This window comes from Helianthus annuus, chromosome 16 (assembly GCF_002127325.2).
Source record: "Helianthus annuus cultivar XRQ/B chromosome 16, HanXRQr2.0-SUNRISE, whole genome shotgun sequence".
Classification (NCBI taxonomy): domain Eukaryota; kingdom Viridiplantae; phylum Streptophyta; class Magnoliopsida; order Asterales; family Asteraceae; genus Helianthus; species Helianthus annuus.
In genome coordinates this window covers 188,512,823-188,537,036 of record NC_035448.2, presented here as the reverse complement: position 1 = coordinate 188,537,036, position 24,214 = coordinate 188,512,823, and the positions used below count along the sequence as shown (strand labels likewise).

General features: G+C 37.8%; 2 protein-coding genes and 1 long non-coding RNA gene across 3 annotated transcripts; 2 read left to right on the top strand and 1 right to left on the bottom strand.

Annotated features, from left to right (window-relative positions):
- Positions 1–2,070: 2,070 nt before the first annotated feature.
- LOC110918755 (lignin-forming anionic peroxidase) lies at positions 2,071–3,456 on the top strand. The gene is made up of 3 exons (XM_022163043.2): positions 2,071–2,310; positions 2,398–2,758; positions 2,867–3,456. The coding sequence occupies exons 1-3, from the start codon at positions 2,092–2,094 to the stop codon at positions 3,253–3,255; spliced, it is 969 nt and encodes a 322-aa protein (XP_022018735.1). The 5' UTR covers positions 2,071–2,091; the 3' UTR covers positions 3,256–3,456.
- A 3,477-nt stretch (positions 3,457–6,933) lies between these two features.
- Positions 6,934–10,258, bottom strand: LOC110918754. Its single transcript, XR_002581535.2, has 4 exons — positions 9,849–10,258; positions 8,295–8,378; positions 7,894–7,984; positions 6,934–7,161 (listed from the first exon to the last, which is right to left on the bottom strand). It is a non-coding gene; the product is annotated as an uncharacterized LOC110918754 (long non-coding RNA).
- A 1,785-nt stretch (positions 10,259–12,043) lies between these two features.
- On the top strand, positions 12,044–24,196 carry LOC110920207 (lignin-forming anionic peroxidase). Its single transcript, XM_035984980.1, has 2 exons — positions 12,044–12,422; positions 23,739–24,196. Exons 1-2 carry the CDS (start codon positions 12,059–12,061, stop codon positions 24,128–24,130), a joined length of 756 nt encoding a protein of 251 aa, XP_035840873.1. The 5' UTR covers positions 12,044–12,058; the 3' UTR covers positions 24,131–24,196.
- The last annotated feature ends 18 nt before the right edge of the window (positions 24,197–24,214 follow it).

The following is a 24,214-nucleotide window of genomic DNA, read 5'->3' as shown; positions in this document are numbered from 1 at the left end:
GTGATGAAAAGCTAACGTAATTATTTTCATCAAGAATCAAGTGGATTAATGTACGTACCTCAAGATGAGTGGGAGCAACCAAAATAAACTTGTCTATATAGATGACATTCTTTGACAAGCATATGTTACATAAGTCAAAGCATTGTTAACACAAACTTTGATATAATAAAACTCAGAGATATCTCTTACGTGATTGATATCATAACATACTGAGATAGACCAAATGGGATATTAGTTTCGTTCCATAAGTTTAACATTAAATGGGTCCTTACATATGTAACAATCAATATTGCTCTCCTTTAGAGGATAATAGGATAAATGAGATTATTCATTTATGCTTCATTAATTAGAAGCCTTATGTAAGTTTAAGTCTATACTCGTTTAGATATTACTCATATTGCAACACACTAGATATGTCTAGATTAATGTGTAGCATCTAATGGAGTATTACAATATCTTTAAAAGAAACGAGAGACTACAATTTAAAGAAGAAGTGAGAATTAAAACCGGTTTATTACTCTAACTTTGAGATATTCGAAGATTATAAAATGCAGTTTCGGGTATATCTTTATGTCAGCAGACAAAACCTATTTCATGGAGGAGTCATAATGCACTGATATTAACAACCTAAGTTATAACGACATAACATGGTCACTAAATGTTGTTGGAAATTTATCAGTGGACTCATAAGGTTATTAACTCCATATAATTAATGTTTTGAAGAATTAGTGTGATAAAGTCAGCTACCATAACTCCTTGAACAGTAACAGTTCAAGAGGTGCTGCATTAAGTTTCGATACGCAATTAATTATTCGTTTATGAACGAATTGAGGAAACTAAGTTTTGTATCGAATACATTCATGATATGCTTAAGGATCCTATAACTGAAGGGCTATTACCCATAAGTCTTATTAAGAGAGCTCATAGACGGGTATTAATTAATAGTCGTGCGCAATTGCATATCGTACTATGAATGACTAAGTATTAGTTAATTTTCCTCAAGTTTGATTTTGTATGTCTGTTAGAATATGTTCAACCGGTATAATGGCATATAGACAAATAAAAGTTACAAATCAAACAAAGGGCTTACGCGTATTTTGATCATGATGATTAGGTTTTAAATTAAGGCTATAGTATGATTAACGGGGGTCCTGAGTCGCATAATGATTCAACGGCTGTATTTTTCTGCTATAGTACTTGTTTAAGGCTAAAATGAGTGTTAACTCCTGATCAGGCTTATCTAATACTCATAGTAAATGATTACTCGGCTAAGTGGGAGAATGTAAGATTAAATATATTACGTATTAATATTTAATCTATAGCCATCTTAATCATTTACATTATAGAGATCAAAATATATTAGAACCTATTATTTAATTAGTTGGTAATTGTTGATGGACCATATTACCCTTAGTAACTAATTAGGTTTCCTCCTGGGTGCTTATATAAGGAGAGTTATGTGGAGGTTTAAGGGTTACTCAGTTACACAATTCACACACCCCATTAGCCATAACATCATCACGAAACCTCCTCTCCATAACCGATACCCCTTTTCGGTTCTCTAAGTCCCCATCATCAGTCAGCACCCTAAGGAGGAACCAGATCTAGATGACAAGCATGTCGAACTCCATTACTGGATTATCCTCTGCACCATCTGCTGTGACAGGTATGATTTATATTGTTTTCCTTCATGCACAAACAGAACTGAACCAACAATTAAAGCTAGCAAGCATGTGAAATAAATATATGAGATCGCTATATTTATAATGTTATTTATAATAAACTCTTTTTTATATATAGTCAGCTTGGGACAAAAGAAAAGTAGTGCTGTAGTGGATGCATGTGTTAATTTAATATTTCAATATAGGAGTAACTTTATTGACTTGGTGAGAATGTCAAATTTAAACATTTTTGCTGAGCTTCGATGCATGAACGAGCAAGAGGACAAAGTCAGCCCATCATACAACTGTTGATCAAACAAAGACATCTTCACCACGCGGTTTACCTCGATCAAACACTATATAAGCCTCCTTCATGCCCTTTTATTTGCATTCCATCTTTCAACTTCTCATCATTAACATTTTTTTTCAAATGGCTTCCCCAAATATTATTACAGCTATCTTCTTCTTACTAATTCTTTGTGTTACAAACAATACACCATGTGACGCACAGTTATCTTCTACATTCTATGACGCTTCATGTCCCAATGCACTACGTACAATCAGGACATCCATCCGAACAGCCATATCTCGTGAGCGTCGCATGGCAGCTTCGATCCTTCGTCTCCACTTCCATGACTGCTTTGTTCAGGTACTATTTTAACCATATATATATGACCACCATAGCTGCCAGATGTAAAAAGATAATTTGTAACGAGTTATGTAACATTTAATGCAGGGTTGTGACGCGTCTATCTTGCTAGATGATGGTCCTTCAATTATTAGTGAAAAGAATGCGTTGCCTAATAAGGGTTCGGTAAGAGGTTATGAAGTGATAGAGGCAGCAAAATCTGAGGTTGAAAAACTGTGTCCTGGAGTTGTATCATGTGCGGATGTACTAACCGTGGCTGCCCGTGATGCCTCAGAAATGGTTGGTGGTCCATCATGGTCTGTGAAGCTCGGAAGAAGAGACTCAACCTCGGCTAGCCTTCTTCTAGCAGAATCCGGTGCTCTTCCTAGTTTCAAAGCATCGCTAGACTCACTTATTTCCACCTTTGGTGATAACGGGCTTAGTGCCAGGGACATGGTTGCATTATCAGGTACTAATTTACTGGTTATGTAGTTTAATTAATACATCGATTAATATATATTTTATTGTATAAATTATAACAAAGTGTGAGCTAATATTGAAGATGTGATTAATGCAGGAGCTCATACTATTGGACAAGCGCAATGCTTCTTATTCCGTGATAGGATATACAACAACGGATCAGATATTGATGCAGGATTTGCTAGCACGCGTAGACGTGGATGCCCTATCAACGACGGCAACGGAAATCTTGCACGACTCGATTTAGTGACTCCTAATTCGTTTGATTATAATTACTTCAAGAACTTGATACAAAAGAAGGGTCTTCTTGAATCTGACCAAGTGTTGTTCAGTGGTGGATCAACTGACAACATAGTTAGAGAATATAGCAACAATCCTTCAAAGTTCAAGTCGGATTTTGCAGCTGCAATGGTGAAGATGAGTGAAATCAGGCCTTTAACAGGTCAAGAAGGAGTCATACGAAGAATTTGTGGTGCTCTTCCCTAGTTATTTTGAATGTCATCTAAATCTTTTTTCGATTACTTTGAAATTACACTGTTTGTAATCATATCTTGATTCCTTTATTAATTTTTTTTTTCAACTGTAAAGAAAAAGACCTTCAATAGTCCATTACACTGTTTGTATTGTTTGCATCGTGTTAAATAGAAATTTGTTGTTCAATGAATAAGAAGTGTCGGTTTCATTCTCTATTATAAATTAATAATAGTTACTATGATTTTAGGTTTTTAGTTAAGATTTAGCCTTTGCTAATTTGTTTGAAATATATTTACATATGATATTAATCATTCTCGATGCAATTTATAATATGTATTCTGAATTTTAATATTGCAGTACCAATTTCATACTAAGTTTTATTTAACCACGTGTTTATTGAGAATCTTGCTTTTTTTTTTTACTTACTAATTATTTAATTTAAATCATATAAATTATACATATTTATTAAGCAATAATTGTCAAATTTTGTTTACCTTACAATTCCACTATTCAATTTAGTTGTGTTTTATATATGTTTGTACCTTATACATTTACTACACAACCTCATGCTTTCTTTCCTTTCTTTCTCTAAGGCAAGCTCCTTGTTTTATCTCATGTTTTCTGGCTGCACTAATGCATTTACTACTAACCCATGCTTTCTTTCCTTTCTTTCTCTAAAGCAAACTCTTTGTCTTCTCTCATGTTTTCTGGCTGCACTGGATTTCTTATTTCACTCTCTAAAACAACAGAACCTCTTTATTTCCAACGAGTGTGTGTGTGGGACAGCAGATAAGAATAGAGAGAGGGGTTACAAAGAGAGAAACAGATAGAGGGGGTGTTGCCCTCCCATTGTCGGCGGGTTCCTCTCTCTAAAACATCAGAGGCTCTATGTCTTCCCTCCTCATCTTTTTCAGTTGCACTTTCTTCATTCTCTATCTAAAACATCACAGGTTCTCTGTTTGCTCTATGCACCTTTTCTGGCGACTGATTGTGGTTCCATCAGCTCCGGTCATCTATGGTGGTGGACGAACTATGAAGGTCTCTTTTTTTCTAGAGAGGTAAACAGAGAGGAAAATATATAGTGGGGGATTCGAGAGAAAGAGAGAAACAAAGAAGGTTACTCTACTCCTCCTTCTAAATTACACCAATTTAATATTACATATATCTCATGCCAAGTATTATACCCGGATCTTCTCCAAAAAAAAAAAAAAAAAAAAGCCTCTACTACCCCGTCAAAGTTGGAATGGCTGGCAACACCCTTAAAATACAACTCTAACAATGCATTGTGTAGTTCTTTACTTTGAAAGTTAATTTGGCCATGTCGGTGCATGCACGTATAATTGAGTGTCGGTAAAGTTAATAAATTAATTAACTGGAAATAAAGTTAAAAAAGAAAATACTATATGTTAATATGGTAGAATTTAAATAGTTTGTGTTGTATGAAACTAAAAGAAAAATTAAAAATACTATACTTAAATACATATATTAATTAGCTATTTATTATTGATATATGGTAACGGATATAGGCACTTAATTCATAAGATTGTCAACATACTTATAAATGCACAATGTTGTGAATGAATTTGTGTTGTGATTAAAGTTACCGAAACCACAAAGCAATACTAGAATGAAGCTTGTCTGCAGCTTTTTGTTACTAATCGTTGCCACTACGACTACTATTACATGTGATTTACTATATTTTAATTGATTCTTTTTCTTTTTATATATGTTTAATATCACATAAAATGATTATTGTTATGTGTTAGGTGATGACGTGGATGCACCACCATTCAAGGTATGTGAATACATTTTTCCAGCGGTTGATTGTTATGCCGCCGTTTGTGATGGTGGTTGTACGGAGTTAAGAGGGAATATGGCTCTTGGGGAATGCATAAACAACAACACACAGTGTCGTTGTCGATGGAGGTGTTAAATTTTTTTATAGCTTCTTGGAATTATATCTATCAACTTGATTTTGTTGCTTTTGAAATAATCAAAATAAGAGTATCATCTAAGTGCAACCTAATCGACATACCCTTTTAACATATATGTTCCATTTGCTAAAAGTAAAAAACGAAAATATTACACACGAAATAGACAGAAGTGATCTTTGACGTATTGGAACTACACACCGGTATTGTCCCCGGTTTGAAAACCGGAAAAGAAACTCACACCCCATCACAAATCACATCCCTACAACAAAAACATACTCTTTAGGCACACCATCGGTATACAAACCATTATGGAACTGACACAAACATTCAACCACCATCGTGACTTAATCACAATTCTTGATAATTAAATCGACGCGTCTCCTCTGACCACCGTTTACCCTGCCACATGCCACTGTTTCACACCATATATAACCCTTACCACCACCACCACATTAACCACTAGCCATTTGATTACCCATCTGCACCAAAATCGGTATATACATAAATATGTATATATATATATATATAATTAAACCCATGTTTTGTTACGATGAACAAATATGTTTCGTACATGAAATCGAAAGATGTTTGTTCTACAATCAACCGAGGAATAAAATAAGTGTGTCTTCTTCGTATCAGCATCAACACGTGAATCTTGATGAATTGATATTCAATTTGTCGTTTGAAGTTCCGACAAATCTCAGAAAGAGAGAGGGAGAGGGAGAGAGAGATTGTTGATTGATTAAACTCCCTTTCTCTTTCTATCCTCCCTCTACTCACATTGTTGGTCCACTCCTATTAGGATTTAGGAAAACACAACACTCTTTCTTTCCTCTCACCTCCCTCTCTCCCATGGTTGTAAAAATCCAGAGTAGGCGTCGATTAATTCCGAGTAATCGCCGATTAAACACAATAAATCCCGATTAATCGCTAGTCACCACTCCACCGCTCGACTAGCGACTAGCGATTACAACAAAATTGCTCTATCCACACCTAGAATCCACCTAAGATTCCAACAAGAAAAAAGCTCGTGTTAATGTTCTTATTTACAACAATAATCCTAATTTTACTTCTACACAACAAACCAACTACATGATTAATTAGGATCATTACATATCAAAAACCCAGTCACTCATATGATTGGAGTTTGTTTGTCTATTTCATATGACCCGAAGAAGTAGATTAGCTCGTTATCGAACTAAATCTAACAATTCAATATTAAGAATTTATACAATCATGCTCTCTATGAAGAAAGGTCATTCCAGATGTCTATAAATTCATTTTTAGTGTTTTTAGATTATAACATTCCTCTTTTTTATATTTTTTGTGATTTATCTGTGTTTCATAATCTCATAATTGAACATGTTTTCTGTACATATATATTTTTTTCATAAGAACTTGTTTTTTCTTCAGGATATTGTCAGCCCAATTATTTTGTTTATAGATTTGCGAGAAAAACATATTAAAGCCTGTGAAAAAATATATTTAATCACTATAACCAATTTAGTTAGGGGACTGGGGGCGGTGCCCTTTTGTCCGTGATAAATCCTTCTTCCACGCGTGATAGATTTCAACAACCAACCGCCACCATATATTTCAACGAGTGATGGATGTAGTGCGTGATATATCTCACGCATTATGGGGTATTAAGTGAATGTGAGGAGGTGTGAGGGTTTTTATTTTTGGGTGTTGTGAGTGACAACTATTGCCACTATAAAAGGTTGTGAGTGTAATGGTTGATGTAACACCCTAGTTATTATTTTAAAGGTTTTCGTATAATTTACGAAAACAAACATGTATTTAAGGTTAAGTATCCTTAGAAAATTTCGAGTAAATTAAAACTTTTACAATTCATAAGTTATTCTACAAAACGTGATCGAATTCGTTGTTTAAAATATACAACGTGGCAAAGTGCGGAAGCATGTAACTATATCGTGTTCGGTTCTTCGATGAGCTTGATCGTCTCTCGGCATCCAAAATGAACCTACATTTCATAAACATGAAATGCTTTAGTCATACGGGGATTGAAATAAATCTAAACAAATCCGGTAATGATAATGGAAGGAAAAAGAATTCCCAACGTTAAACTCTTGATCTCAAAACATGGATTTCCCAACTGGCCTCCACCGTAACTTACGGTGGCACCGTAAGTTACGGTGGCCCCTGGTGTGACATGCCCCTACCGTAAATCAGTAGGGGGCTGCCGTAAAGCCTTCAACTCCACCGTAACTTACGGTGTCACCGTAAGTTACGGTGGCCCCTGCATTCAGCTTTCCTATTTTGCCTTTTATTGGCACGAAAACTTTCGTATCTTTCAAACTGCTTATCCGTTTGACCCACCGTTTCTTCCTACATGATTGTAATTTGACCCTTCATAGTATGGAGTCAAAATCCAACATCCGAATTAACAAATTTAAGACTTTTAAGTCTTCGGCTTATTACCATTTTTACCAAATTTTAACCCGTTCGCAATTTTATCAAACAAACGTGTTTACTTGCTCTATAAACTCATGAAAATCATAATTTCAATATTTCCTATCAAATAAATCATAAATCATGGGGCTTTTTACTTAGTTAGAACCCATTTACGTTCAAGTTCTTGTTTTGACCCGTTAGAGAGGATTTAATCATTTAAGTTTCAATCCTACTCTCTACTTTCATATGTCATTTTTCTACATTAAGGTATTCACATATCTTTCACCAAATTTACGCGTACCTGGCGCGGGTCAAAGTATTGACCCGTTTTAATACCTTGCCTTAATAATTTGCTGATTCATAGCCACGTAAATTCCATAAGCCGTTTTACCCTGTGAGCATTAGACTCGACATGCACTTGTTAGTCGTTATTCGTCAAATGGTGTTAACATTACCATTTGACCTGTTTAGTCTAAACGACCAAACATTTTGCACTTATATTTGAATGGTATTTATTTACCATTTCATTATTTAACTCATTTCGCCCCTTTTTGCCATTAAACATGGTTTTTATCCTTTTATTCGTCCCGACCCGTATCATTTCGTGTCAGAACCCATATTTCGGATATAACCTTGGTCGTGTTTATAATCTATAAAGTAAATACGTATCCTAAAAAAAACAAAAGTGTAAGCTCTACTTACCTCGCGTCCGCGCAAACATTCTTCGCATCCATGATCCGTTTGATCCATTCCTTTCCAGCTCCCACTTAGCTTGACGAGATCAAACTTAACACAATACCCACAAGATTTGTTAGATTAGTCATTATATAAAATGACCACAACATCTCATGGATTCACACATACTCATTTATCAAGACATTAGTTTTAGGTCAGTTTGACTTTCGTAAGTCAAACTGTCCTTGTGTATGTGACTGAGCACTAACTTAGAACATGTTTGGCATACACGTACATATTACTTGCATAAATCATTTGTATGTATTTTAGATGCCTTTAATACACCCAATTTTATAAAATTTGTTTGAAGCAAATACATGGTACACACCACACCATTCAAGTATGGAATAAAAGCTACTACGACATATCTCTTACCAAGTCTTACAATCAAATTATATTTCCACGTTAGACACATTGCCTCAAGTTAATTTATTAGAATGCCATCATTATCACATTTCTCACAATTCATCCTTTTCTTGTATACAATTTTCTTAGATAAAGTTTATCAATAAAATATGTAGCAACTTTACAATGTAGCTGCGGAATTGACTCTTTTAACCACTTTACGGTTTTATTCAGCCCTTGGCGATCAAAGATGAAATATAGAATACTAAAATATCTTTCCAACCCAAAAAGAATCAGCTCAATCCGAGCTTCCTATAATTAATTATGATTTTCGCAAAAATCAGCTCAGAAGTCAAAATGCTTCCAATCAGCATGCTGTCAAAACAGTTCAGCCGCCTTCGGACACTGTTTTGACCCGTTTAACATCAGAATTTAACAAACATGTCCAAACATAAAACGTAGTATGTTTTAATAGCTTTCTGAGCATATAAGGCTCAACCTCACAGGATGTTCCAGTGATTTTATATGATTTTTTAAAAACTGCAGCCCAACAATTTTTTTTTTCCAATCAGCTTGCTGTCAAAACAGTTCAGCCTACTTCGGACACTGTTTTGACCCATTTAACATCAGAATTTAACAAACATGTTCAAACATAAAACGTAGTATGTTTTAATAGCTTTCTGAGCATATAAGGTTCAACCTCACAGGATGTTCCAGTGATTTTATATGATTTTTTAAAAACTGCAGCCCAACAATTTTTTTTTCCAATCAGCTTTGTTATATTTTCTTGTTCAAGCATTTTAACAAGCACCTTGTGTGCAACACGAAACATCAAATTTCTCCAGCCCATTTAAGTGTTCTAAACCCTTAAATTCTAGCAAAATTAACAAGTACTAACATCAAACTTCAAATCTAACTTTAGGGAGTTCTATTAACACAATTTAACCATTATGATTCTAGTGTTCATCATGTTTCTACAAAACCCATTTAGCACATAATCGGGTGATCATGAATTCACAATTAGGAACATCAATTCAACAAGTAAATGACTAGGGTTTACTCCTAGACATAAAATCATTCCTAATTTCATCATATAACGAACATGCAACCATAAATTTCAGATTTCTAAGTTTACCTAGAAATCCAACTAGAGATTTTTCATTAAATTTTACATACCTTTTAATCCTCTTGTGATGAGGATCAATAATCCATGCTTAAATTTCGATTTTGGACTGAATTGGACCTTCAATTTGCAAGATTAGTGAAGTTCTAGGGTCTTGAAGAGTGGGGAGTCGCCCCTGCCCTTTCCTGTACGACCAGACATCCTTAATGGGTGTTTGGTTTTGATTTTTATTAAAATTAGTAATATAATTTCAATTTCTTACAACTTAGGCCCCTCATCTTTTGTTTGACATATAGTTTTGGTTGTTTTTAACCCTATCATAAGTTACTTCTAGAATATTAGCTAACTAGGTTAAAATTCCTAGTTAGTAAGTTCTTGTTTATTCAAGAATCCTAATATTCGCCGGGTTACTTTTACCACTAAAGGTAATTTACCCGTCTTTTAGTATAAACGTGGTTTGATTACCAAACCCGTTTTCGGGGTGTTACAGTTGATGACATGGCGGAACTTGATTGGGTGTTGTAAGTGATGAAATTTTTGCAAATGATGACCACCCCCTCCCCCTTATGAACTGTTAAAAGAAAATCACTATATTTGTAAACATGTCATAAGATAATTATCAATAACATTTTAAAAGTTATTTGCAATGAACTTTCTTTTTTTTTTATTTAGTCGGCTTGGGACAAAAGGAAGGGTAGTGGATAAATGTTTTAGTTTAATATTTTAATGGGAGTTAACTTTATTGACTTGGTGAGAATGTCAAATAGCCTTTTTGCTGAGCTTACACGCATGAACGAGCAAGGGGACAAAGTCAGCCCATCATACAACTGTTGATCAAACAAAGACATCTTCACCACGCGGTGTACCCCAAACACTATATAAGCCTCCTTCATGCCCTTTTATTTGCATTCCATAACTCAACTTCATACACATCATGAAATCCATTCTCTCAAATGGCTTCCCCAAATATTATTACACTTATCTTCTTCTTGCTAATTCTTTGTGTTATAAACAATACACCATGCGAAGCACAGTTATCTTCTACATTCTATGACGCTTCATGTCCCAATGCACTACGTACAATCAGGACATCCATCCGAACAGCCATATCTCGTGAGCGTCGCATGGCAGCTTCCATCGTTCGTCTCCACTTCCACGACTGCTTTGTTCAGGTACTATCTTAACCATATACCATATCTGCAAGCAGGGGCGGATCTAGGTTTATACGTACGGGTTCACACGAACCCACTCGGTTTAAAATTACTAGTAGAAATGCTATTAAAAAAATCGGATTCACCCATAAATGATTTGAGAGATGAACCCGCAGCAAAATTCCTCAAGCAGCGCAGTGGCTAAACATTAGCCTTTCTAATTTAGAAGTCATGTGTTCGAATCTTCTATTACTCATAAATATCATTTTAAGTCTTACCCCAACTTAACTAAGCAAACCCATTGGATAACTGAATACAATTATCCCATATTTGGGGTGGTGATTACAAATACAAACATATTATGTCATCAGTGTCTTTTTCTTCTTTTTTTTCATCTTGCATTGCACTCTTTGCTACTCACACTTAGTATTAACAATATTTCAATGGTTTTCGCTACATGTGTGATTCCTTCGATAACATGCAACTCTTTTAGGTAAAAGGTAACTATTTTGGTATTTAGAGTACTATGCCACTATGCTAATATATGTTCATATATGTGTGTACATTCAAGTAGCGATGAGCTCGATACCGAGAGTACCGGTACCGAAAATCCCCAAAAGTGGGTACTGGTACCGGTATTTAAGGGTAAAAACCGGTAAATACCCGACCGGTACCGAACCGGTATCGAAAATGTCAAAAGTCGGTACCGAAAATGTGACTGGTTCGGTAAATTCGGTACCAGTACCGGTTCGATACCGGTACCGGGTACCATTTGCTCATCCCCACATTCAAGCTTGTCATAAAGCTAGATCTTTTGCAAGTTACTTGATACTTATAATTTATTTTATTACAATGTGTATTTGTAAATACCATGGTATATATGTTACGTGTTTTATAATTTCTGATGATCATGTTCTTTATTATTGTATCGTATTTTTATTATGTGATGAACTTAACCTGACCCGAACCGTCAAACCGACTCGAATTTTTTTACGTCTGATCCTATGAGATTGGAGCATCTATAAAGAATGAACCCACTGAAAAAAATTCCTGGATCCGCCACTCTCTGCAAGATGTAAAAAGATAATTTGTAACGAGTTTTGTAACATTTAATGCAGGGTTGTGACGCGTCTATCTTGCTAGATGACGGCCCTTCAATCATAAGTGAAAAGAATGCATTGCCTAATAAGGGTTCAGTAAGAGGTTATGAAGTGATAGAGGCAGCAAAATCTGAGGTTGAAAAACTCTGTCCTGGAGTTGTATCATCTGCGGATGTACTAACCGTTGCTGCCCGTGATGCCTCAGAAATGGTTGGTGGTCCATCATGGTCTGTGAAGCTCGGAAGAAGAGACTCAACCATGGCTAGCCTTCTTCTAGCAGAATCCGGTGCTCTTCCTAGTTTCAAAGCATCGCTAGACTCACTTATATCCACCTTTGGTGATAACGGGCTTAGTGCCAGGGACATGGTTGCATTATGTTGGTGCACTTGTGTCTGTACTTTGTCTGTATTCCGTCACTATATAACGATGTCCTTTGTTAGTCTTGTAAGTTTGACCAAGGCAACCATCCTCCTGGTTTGACTTGGCCAAACAGTTAGAAAATGGTTGTCATGTCTGTGTCGAAGGATGACTCATCGAAGGATAGTTTAGATCCTTCGATGAGATCGAAAGATAAACCTTCGATGGATGATGATGGACCTCGATAGATCATCCTTCTAGGTATATGTAGATCCTTCGACAGGTATTACATCGATAGATGATCCTTCGATCAATCTATCTGATCCTTCGACCAGACGACCAGTGTTGGGTATATATACCCATATAGTGTGTTCACTTCATTTTAGACACAAGAGACAGAAGTATAGAAAGATACGAAAGATAGAGAGAGTATTCTGTCAAGAACACACACATACTTAGAGAGTTTGCAAAACAGATTTGCAAACATTGAGCTTGTAACCGAACCTTTCATACGTATTAATACAAGTGGTGTTAATCGGTGAATATTGTGTGTCTTGTGTTTGTGCTTGTTTCATCTCGGTTTGCACTCTAGCTTGGATTCCGCACTTGCTAGTGTGTTTCACATAACAAGGTTAAGGTTTGACCTCATCCTCCGAGGGTCCTACAAGTGGTATCAGAGCTTTGGCTCTTTTCCTTGTTAAAACCGAGTTTATACAAGACTTTGGAGTGTTTGGACACATGGTTTAGCACCCGTTTTTAGTGTTTTTCTCGCATTTCTTGACGTAAAAACGTGTTCTAAACTAACCGGGTGTGTTAAAGAACGGGTTGGGTAACTTAAAACTTGTTTTTAAGAAACTTGGTGATTTCCGGCCAAATTCCGGCTTACTCCGGTGACCGGTTTCTGGATAAGATCTTTCCATTTTAAGCAATATTTTATTGGTCAATCTGGTTTGGTAGAAAAAGTATGGTCTGACCATACCTTTCTGCCGAAAGATCTCTACCAACCCATCACCTTTTCACCAACCTGTCACTTTTCGTGTCAGCTGTGTCAGTAGATCGAAGGATATCCTTCAAAGTCGAAAGATCATCTTTCGATCAGAGGAGGTTCGACAGATAATCATCCTTCGAACATCGTTCGAAGTCTGTGACTTATCCATCGATCCAGGGAATCTTTTCGAAGGATATACATTCGAAAGATAAGGATCTTTCAATTGTGAATCTTTCGAAGTCATTGTTCGAAATTCAACAGTGATCTTTCGAACACTGTTGATCCTTTGAACAATTGTTGATCCTTCGATCTTAGTCTGTTAAGGTTTAACAGTTTGTGTTGTCTTGTCTTTCGATCAACGGATCCTTCGGCTGGCTGTCATCTTTCGGGATATTCATATAGAATTCATTTTTCTTATCAAACATGAATCCGAGTTGGTGGGGAACTCCGGCTCCAGATAGTGGAAAATATACAAGTACGGGTTCAACCCCCTCATGGTGGGGTACACCGGCTCCAGACAGTGGAAAGTACACAAATACAAGTCTATCTCCTTCATGGGCCGAGTCTCCAGTGTCGACATCTTCGCAAGCAAATGCCATATCGTCAGGTCAATGGGCATTAGTATCAAATCAAAATCCAAGCATTCAAAGTATTTTATTGAGCGAAAGCGAAACCGGAAGTTTGAATCGACCTCCAAAGTTGATGCACTTAAACGAGTATCCGGGCTGGGTTGATAGATTTCGTACATATGTTCTTGGTCAAAATACCGAACTGTTGATACGTTTCACTACAGATTTCGATCAAGCTATAGAGGTTGCTGCTTCAGATACTGCTACGTTTGCCGATCTTCCTGAAGATCAAAAGAAAACGTATGATCTGGAAAAGAAAGCATACGCTATTCTCACTCAGGCGTTAAGCAAAGATATCTATCACCAGTTTGTCAGTTTCAAGACAACGAAGAAGTTGTGGGACGGGTTGAAAACCAGAGGAGTAGGGAATGAAGCAACACGCCAATTGCGTCATGATCTTCTCAAGAAAGAATTTGACGGTTTCACGTGCATGGATAAGGAGTCTTTGGGAGACATGACAAGCCGGTTTTATCACTTGCTTACAGAGTTGAACAATTTTGGAGTAGCGACAACTACAGCAGAGGTGGTGAAGAAGTTTGCTGATGCATTGCCTCCACAATGGAATAGTTTCTTGGAAATCTTGAAGTATAACGGAGTTTTGAGAACTACAAACATCAACGACTTCGTGCAGCTTTTAGAAAACAAGGATCAGGAGGAAACATTAAAGGCAAAAAGAGTTCCAGTGCCACAAAATCCAGAAATGTATTATGGAACTTCCAATTCTTCATCTGCAAGAACCGGTCCGCATGCTCCACTTCAAACGGCATTTGTCACAAGCACGGATATGTATGGCAATCCAGTACAAGTTCCTGTTAAGCCAGCTCCCACCACAGACATGTATGGAATCCTATACAACCACCTCCTCCTCCTCCTCCTGCTCAACAACAAGCGTGTTATGGAGGGACATCATCTGCTGGTCAGCAATCAAAACCAAATACAGTACAGCTCGACACTTCAAGCTTCTCTAAGGTCAGTGTAGAAGTAGCAAGGGAACACATGGAGCTGCTTAACACTATAGTGAGCGCGTACTGTGGGTTAGTGGAAGGTCAGATTGGCAACATTAATCTGACACAAGAAGACTATCGGCAGATTGATAAGGAAGAGATGGACTTGATGGATATCAAGTGGGCCTTTGCTAGTGCTGTAAGAAGGGCAAAGGATTTCATGGAAAGTACTGGCAGAACCAGCTTGGAGAGTAAGAAAGACACCAAGTATGGATTCGATAAACAGGCAGTAAAGTGCTTCAATTGTGGTGAACGGGGTCACTTTAAAAGGGAATGTACAAAGCCAGCACAGCACGGGAACCAGAACCCCTTCAGAAACCAAGGCAACCAGCATAACCAGAACAGGAACAATGAACGTACATTGATACCTGTCAACAACCAGAGTCAAGCTGGAACATCAAATGCCAACCGGGCACTTGTGGTTCAAGTGGATGAAGGTTGTGACTCGTCAATCCAGTTGAGTGGTGATGCTCCAGATGGAACAACATGTTTTGCTGAAGTGGTTAAGGATTTAGTTCACACCAGTGGTGGAGAATCTTCCGCCAGTGGTGGTGAATCCTCTGAGGATGAAGACTCTTCGGGATATAGCAGGAGTTCAGATGAAGAATCCTCAAGTTCAGGCGATGATCATGTGGGTGAGACATCAAATGCGTCAGTCGATGCAGATATTGATGAGCTTTTGGAGGAAGCTGCAGCAGGAACTCAGAGAAGATCTATCTTGGTGGATCAAGCTGCTTATTCTTCGTCTTCTCTCCATTCAGCCTTTATGGCTAATGTCGACAGTTCATCAAGTCAGGTATGTGTCGATGAACCCACTGCTATTAATTGTGATAATTGTGATAGTTTGCATGTTAAATGTGATGATTTAGAGGCTAACATGTCTGAGTTGCAAGGCAAACATGATGCTTTACAAGCTAGTTTGTTTGACTTGCAAGACAAACATGTTTCTTTGAATGCCAAGTGGTGTGAATTGCAAAGAAAACACGAGGCTTTGCAAGAGAAGTATGATGTGACATTCATCCACAATCAAAAGCTGACCGTGGATCTTTCAAAATGCACTGAAGCCAACATGTTTTATGAAAACCATGAAAAGGAGTTTAAATCGGTAATTGAAAAGTTAAAGAAAGATAAAACCGAGCTAACTAAAATGGTTTCCAGAAAACAAACTGACATAAATTTGTATATATCTCGCCTTGAGACTATGCAAAAAGAGATGGCTTGTGTGAAAACCGAAAGTGAGGCGATCCAACTTAAGCTAGACAGTTATTTGAGCTCTAGCTATGTGTTGGATCACATCATTGACGTTCAGAAAGAGAAACGGGATGTCACATGCATAGGTTACAAGAAATGTCCACCACCAGTGAGACACAATTATGATGCAATGCCTGACGAGGAGGATAGAGTGTTCTTTGAACCATCTGTTCCTCTAGATGTAAAGGAGTTTGCTACAGGGCTCGGATACAAGAAAGAAGTATCATCAGATTCAGATGTATCAGCAGATACATGTGTGTCTTCTGCTGAACTGAATCAGGATCCTCCAGTCATTACTGAGGATGCTGATTCTTCTGACGACGAATCTGATGATGCTGTCCCAGCAAAGTCTGATGCGGTAGTCAAAAATGAGGACATACCTCTCGAGAATCACATTCTATGTGAGCCTTCTGCAAAACCCGCTAAGACTGTTGCAATCGAGTCCTCATCTACAAAAGAGTCGGAGAGTGTGAACTTGCTGTACACTCTTGTTGGTGATGATAAAATCTACTCTGACAAATATTTTCCTATTAAGAATGTTAATCAATCTTTAATAAGTAAAGTCTTTGAAAATTCGACAAGTAAGTTTTTAGGAAAGACAGGACCACGTGTTACAGTTACACAGTGTCCTCCTATTCCAAAGGCCGAAATTCGAAAACAATATGGCAATAAGAAATTACCAACAGTGCAAAAACAGCAAAATCACACCAAGCCAAAAGGAAAATCACCGGCTCAAGTACAAAAGAAGCCGAATCAAAAGAAGAACAAAAATGTAAATTTTGTGAAATCGACGGGAACGGACAAAATCGAAACGTTTGAAAACAAATCTAACTTAGATTTTGTTAAGAAAGCAACTGTACAGAAAAGAAATGAACCAAGTAGTTCAAAACCTAGTACCTCGGGATCACAAAGTTCATCATCATCGGCAAGACGATCACATGATACTTCGGGGTTTGTTGAACGAAGATCATGTTTTGAGTGTGGAACAATTGGACATATAATTCGAAATTGTCCATATCTTCATAAACAAAAAGGAAAAGTTGATGCTCCCCGTGACCAAACTGACCGGAGGCAAACTGTTTCGGTAAAACAAGATCCCCGTCTTATAAAAGAAAGGGAAATGAAACAGAAACGCCAACAGGTCAAGAAAATTGAAAAGGCGATTAAAACCGATGTGGTTAACAAAACAGCTGTTTCTGTAAAACCAGACAATTCAAAAACTTCAGACAACAATGAAGTTAAAATTTTAAAGAATAACACTGGTAAAACAAAACAGACCTGGAAACCAAAAACGGTTAATGAATCAGGGGGACCATCACAATTTACCAATCATCAAAGACAAGAAGTTATTGTTATTGATGAAAATGGAAGACCCAAGACCACAATGGCTTGGGTCCCCATCTCTAACTAATCAATTAAGTTCATGTGCAGGGTGTTCCAGGAGGAACTATCAGTAGTCATTGGATTGTTGATAGTGGGGCATCCAGGCACATGACAAGCGACATGAAGCTTCTCTACGACGTCAAATCTATTAGAGGAGGTTATGTTGCATTTGCTGGAGATAAGGGTGGTTATATTACGGGTGAAGGAATGATATCCAACGGGATTGTCAGCTTTGACAAGATCAACTTTGTGCAACAACTTGATCACAATCTTCTTAGTGTTTCTCAAATTTGTGACAAGCAATTCTCAGTACACTTCGATGCTAATGGATGTTATGTGCTGAAACCCGGCTTCAAAATTCCAAAAGAATGGATTCTCTTGTCAGCTCCAAGGATAAATGATTTGTACGTCCTTGATATGAGCCAAGCTATTACTACGTCTGCACAAGCAACTTGTTTCGTTTCCAAAGCCACAGAAAAAGACTCTATCTCTTGGCACAGACGAATGGGTCACATTCACTTACGCAAAATGAATCATTTGGTTTCAAATGAGTTGGTGAATGGTGTTCCTCTTAAAAATTTCCATCTTCAAGACGTCTGTGTTTCGTGCCAGAAAGGAAAACAAACGAAGAAACGACACCCTACAAAGAAGATCAACACGGTGGCAGTTCCTCTTGAACGTTTGCACATGGATTTGTTCGGTCCTGTCAAGCACAAGAGTATTCGAAATGATCAATACTGTCTCGTGGTTACTGATGATTATTCAAGATTTTCTTGGGTGGCGTTCATGGCACACAAGAGTGAAACCTTTGGTATTATCAAAAACTTGATCATTCAGATTGAGAATTTGTATAAGTTGAAGGTTAGGCGGATACGTAGCGACAATGGTACTGAATTTAAAAATCATGCCATGGCGGAGTTTTGCACTTCAAAGGGTATTCTTCATGAGTTTAGTGCAGCTTATACTCCTCAACAGAATGGCGTCGCTGAACGTAAGAACCGCACATTGATCAAGACTGCTAGGACTATGTTGGTAGAGTCGCAGTTGCCCATTCCATTCTGGACTGAAGCTGTGGCTTCTGCATATTATACATTGAACCGAGTCCTTACAGTCAAAAGGCACAATAAGACATGCTTTGAGCTTCTTCAAAAACGGAAACCAGATTTGTCTTATCTTGAACCGTTTGGAGCTCCATGTACAATCATCGATCCTAAAGGAAAGTTTGGGGCAAAAGCAATTGATGGCTACTTTCTTGGGTATGCCACCCCTAACTTACGAGTCTGGAATCTAGAGACAAAAAGGGTCGAGGAATGGTCTGAGGTCAGAGTACAAAGGCACACTTTGCCAGTCAAATGTCCTGGTCAGCCTTGGATGTTTGAGTACGATGACTTTTTCAATTCGATCAATGTTGAAGCCGTTGAAGAAAGTGCTGCGGCAAGGATGTTTTTCGAGAGTGACAATGCAACAGTTTCACCGGTGGTTCGTCCAATTCTTGTCAATCAAGAACCATCTTCCGTGAACAATAATACTCTCGAGAATGAGGATTTTCATGATGCAACCGAATTGAACGAATCTTCAGAGGATGATGAATTTCTAGATGCAGATCAAGAAGCTCCAACAACAGCAGTACATGGTACTTCAGAGGGTACTCCTCCAGTGGATACCCATAGAACAGCTGAAGCAACTGCATCATCCTCTTCGTCAATTCCGGGCATTGATTTAGTTATTGATCTCAATCTCAACAATCTGGGTATAAATATTCCAGTTCTAGATAATCCAGAAACAAGGATTCATAATACCCATCCTCAACAAAACATCATCGGAAATGTGCAAAGTGGCATTCAAACAAGAAACATGTTGCGAAACAACAACAATGCAGGCCTGTATGATGGTATTCGAGAATCCGGGCAACAAAACGATTGGTCTTTCGCGTGTTATGTTTCACAGGAAGAGCCAAGAACTTGGAAAGAAGCCATGAAAGATAACTCTTGGGTTGAAGCAATGCAGGAAGAACTGCAACAATTCCAGAAGCTTGGTGTCTGGAAACTCGTAGAGAAACCTGCTGGTTACAAGAAGATTGGTACCCGTTGGGTTTTCAAATGCAAAAAGGATGACCGCGGAGTTGTTATCCGGAACAAAGCACGTTTAGTCGTTCAAGGTTTTCGTCAGATAGAAGGAATCGACTACAACGAAGTCTATGCACCTGTTGCACGTCTGGAAGCAATTCGGATCTTTCTGGCTTATGCCTCATTCAAAGGATTCAAAGTTTACCAGATGGACGTCAAAAGTGCATTCTTACATGGTGTGGTTGAAGAAGAGGTGTACGTCGAACAGCCTCCAGGTTTTGAAGATCCTATCCATCCCGATCGGGTTTGGTTGCTCAACAAAGCTCTCTATGGTCTACATCAAGCACCGCGAGCTTGGTATGCAACCTTATCTAACTATCTGCTGGAGATCGGTTTTCGAAGAGGTCTTATCGACTGTACTCTTTTCATCAAAGAACAAGATGGAGATCTTCTTCTGGTACAGGTATACGTTGATGATATTATTTTTGGTTCTACTAATGATGTCTTGTGTAGGAATTTCGAGCGCATAATGCAGGATAAATTCGAGATGAGTGCTATGGGGGAAATGACTTTCTTTTTGGGCCTACAAGTGCAACAAACTGAGTCTGGGATATTCATCCATCAGACTAAATATGTTGGTGACATCTTGAGCCGGTTCCAGATGTCTGATGCCACGCCCATTGGTACCCCACTGCCACAAAATCACGGAATTACTCCAGACTTGAAGGGTGAAGCTGTTAGTCCCTCATACTATCGCGCAATGATCGGATCTCTTATGTACCTCACAGCATCAAGACCAGACATAATGTACCCAACGTGCCTGCTTGCCAGATATCAAGTCAACCCGAAGGCCTCACATCTTGCAGCTGTAAAAAGGATTTTTCGTTATTTGAAGGGTTGCCCTGACACCGGTCTATGGTACCCTAGGGATAATAACTTTGACTTGATCGCATTCAGTGATTCTGATTTTGGCGGATGCAAAATCGACGGCAAATCCACAACGGCTGGATGTCAGTTTTTAGGAAATCGCCTAGTCACATGGCAGTGCAAGAAGCAGACGTGTGTCGCTACATCAACATGTGAAGCTGAATACATTGCTGCCTCAAGTTGTTGTTCCCAAGTTCTTTGGATCCAACAACAATTACGCGACTACGGTTTTGAATTCCTAACTACTCCTATTTACGTTGATAATTCTGCTGCATTACAGATCACTAGAAATCCTGTGCAGCACTCAAAGACCAAACACATCGAAATCAAATATCACTTCTTACGTGATTGCTTTTAGAAAAGGCTAATCGATGTTGTTAAGGTCCACACCGATGACCAACGTGCCGACCTTTTTACCAAAGCATTTGACAAATCAAGATTTGACTTTTTATTATTGGTAAACGGCATTAAGGTCAAACAAGAGTAAACCAACATCGGAAAATCATTTTTGTATATAGCTTTGTGTTTTTTAAAATTTATCTTAGTTTATTGATTTTAGGGGGAGTAAATCCAAAAATTTGAAAATCCAAAAACATCGAAAAATTTCAAAAACACAAAAACAATAGAAAAACAAAAATGAGTTTCCTGGCGAGCAAAAGAGAAAATGATAGTACATCAGTGGTCTATTCAAACCTCTTTAAACCTTAAATGAAAAACAATAAGCAACTCTATATAAGATGTATCGGTAGGCTCACAATCATTTTAAAGTGTGCAGGGTGATATAAATTTAAATCGACTGAAGACCAGGTGGGAACCATTCATTGGCATATGGTCTTATTACCGAAATTTCGTTTGATAGATTGCCGAGGTTCTGAGATATTCGGTCTTTATGCTGCTTATCATCTGGGTATCATGGTTGTATCTTTTACCGAAAAATAACGGGGACGCAAGTCTAGATCTTCCATGATACTATACATACGTGTACATACTGCATTCGACCTCAATAAGTGATAAACAATCACATGTCCAATCAAATAAGTGATAAAATATCACATTTATCCGGGAGTCAAGTTCGTCTCTCTGCTGTACGAAAGTACTGACCTGTTCACGGACTTGCTCCTGTGCCCTCATGCATATGAAAATCAAGTTCCTCATCAATAAGTGATTATATCACATAGGGCTTGTTTTCAATCAAAATAAGTGAGAATCTCACATCATATACGGTCAAACAGATGATAATCGGTATACTCACCGGTAAGATGAACCCTCGTGCATACCTTGATACGGGAATGTGTCGTGATGTGGATGAACACCGGTCGGTAAGTATAAATCATACCTTAACGTATCCCCTCGCCATGAGTACATCTGATAAGTTGAGCTTAAGTGGACAACAATACCGATAATTGTTATAGGATACTTATCTTAATGTTAACTAATTGAGCAACAAGAGCGTTTTGGCATGACCGTACACTGATATGATTCTCTTACCCTCGAAACTCACAAAAAGAATGTCTGTAAATATTTATTTATATGATTCTCTTACCCTCGAAACTCACAAAAAGAATGTCTGTAAATATTTATTTAATACTTTCAGTTTCTACATCCTTGTATATATTTATTTACTGCTTTCAGTCTTTACATTTGAAATATTCAAAAATACCAAAAAGATTTTAGGTGTGTTTTAATATAAACTTTATAAAAGCCAAAAAGATTTTATTTCTATTTTATTTTCGATCGTACGATGTTGGATCTCGAGTCTTCGTTACCTGAAACCTGAACGAAAACTGAATTGACTAAATCTTCATAAACGGTCGAAATTTGCAAGTTTTTGAAAGTTAAATCTAAAACTGACAAATTTATTAAACTTTCAAACTGTCGGACGGTGTTTGTTTGAAACATGGTCATACGTGTGTCATTTGTTTATGCTAACTATATTCCAAGCAGTTGTTCTCATTACGCGTTTAGATTTCTTGCATGTGCAGATTCTAAAGGCAAGGAGAACATAGTCGACGACAAGCTTCGGAATGAAGACACGACGTGAAGGCACTCAAATGATGAAGATGATCGAGTTGCCGCTGACCATCATCAACACCACAAGGATCTCAAGCATTAATGGTCAAGTCAGTCACGAGCATAACTCAAGGGGGAGCTTATGTTAAGGGGAGTTTGTCAACACACTTCCTACATGAAACGGGGAGTTTGTTGATACACTTTTTACTTTCAAGACGTGAAGACTTTGAAGATCCTCCGACATTGAAGACTTGAAAGGACGTCAAAGACTTGAAGACACAAAGATCGAGACAAAGCTACAGCCAAGGGGGAGTTTGTTGGTGCACTTGTGTCTGTACTTTGTCTGTATTCCGTCACTATATAACGATGTCCTTTGTTAGTCTTGTAAGTTTGACCAAGGCAACCATCCTCCTGGTTTGACTTGGCCAAACAGTTAGAAAATGGTTGTCATGTCTGTGTCGAAGGATGACTCATCGAAGGATAGTTTAGATCCTTCGATGAGATCGAAAGATAAACCTTCGATGGATGATGATGGACCTCGATAGATCATCCTTCGAGGTATATGTAGATCCTTCGACAGGTATTACATCGATAGATGATCCTTCGATCAATCTATCTGATCCTTCGACCAGACGACCAGTGTTGGGTATATATACCCATATAGTGTGTTCACTTCATTTTAGACACAAGAGACAGAAGTATAGAAAGATACGAAAGATAGAGAGAGTATTCTGTCAAGAACACACACATACTTAGAGAGTTTGCAAAACAGATTTGCAAACATTGAGCTTGTAACCGAACCTTTCATACGTATTAATACAAGTGGTGTTAATCGGTGAATATTGTGTGTCTTGTGTTTGTGCTTGTTTCATCTCGGTTTGCACTCTAGCTTGGATTCCGCACTTGCTAGTGTGTTTCACATAACAAGGTTAAGGTTTGACCTCATCCTCCGAGGGACCTACACATTATCAGGTGCTTATTTGCCGTATATGTAGCTTAATTAATTCATCGATTAATATATATTTCATTATATAAATTATAACAAAGTGTGAGCTAATATTGAAGATGTGGTTAATGCAGGAGCTCATACTATTGGACAAGCGCAATGCTTCTTATTCCGTGATAGGATATACGACAATGGATCAGACATTGATGCAGGATTCGCTAGCACCCGTAGACGTGGTTGCCCTATCAACGACGGCAACGGAAATCTTGCACCACTCGATTTAGTGACTCCTAATTCGTTTGATTATAGTTACTTCAAGAACTTGATACAAAAGAAGGGTCTTCTTGAGTCTGATCAAGTGTTGTTTAGCGGTGGATCAACAGACAGCATTGTTAGGGAATATAGCAATAATCCTTCAAAGTTCAAGTCGGATTTTACAGCTGCAATGGTGAAGATGAGTGAAATCAGGCCTTTAACAGGTCAAGAAGGAGTCATACGAAGAATTTGTGGTGCTCTTCCCTAGTTATTTTGAATGTCATCTAAATCTTTTTTCGATTACTTGGAAATTACACTGTTTGTAATGATATCTTGATTCCTTAATTTATTT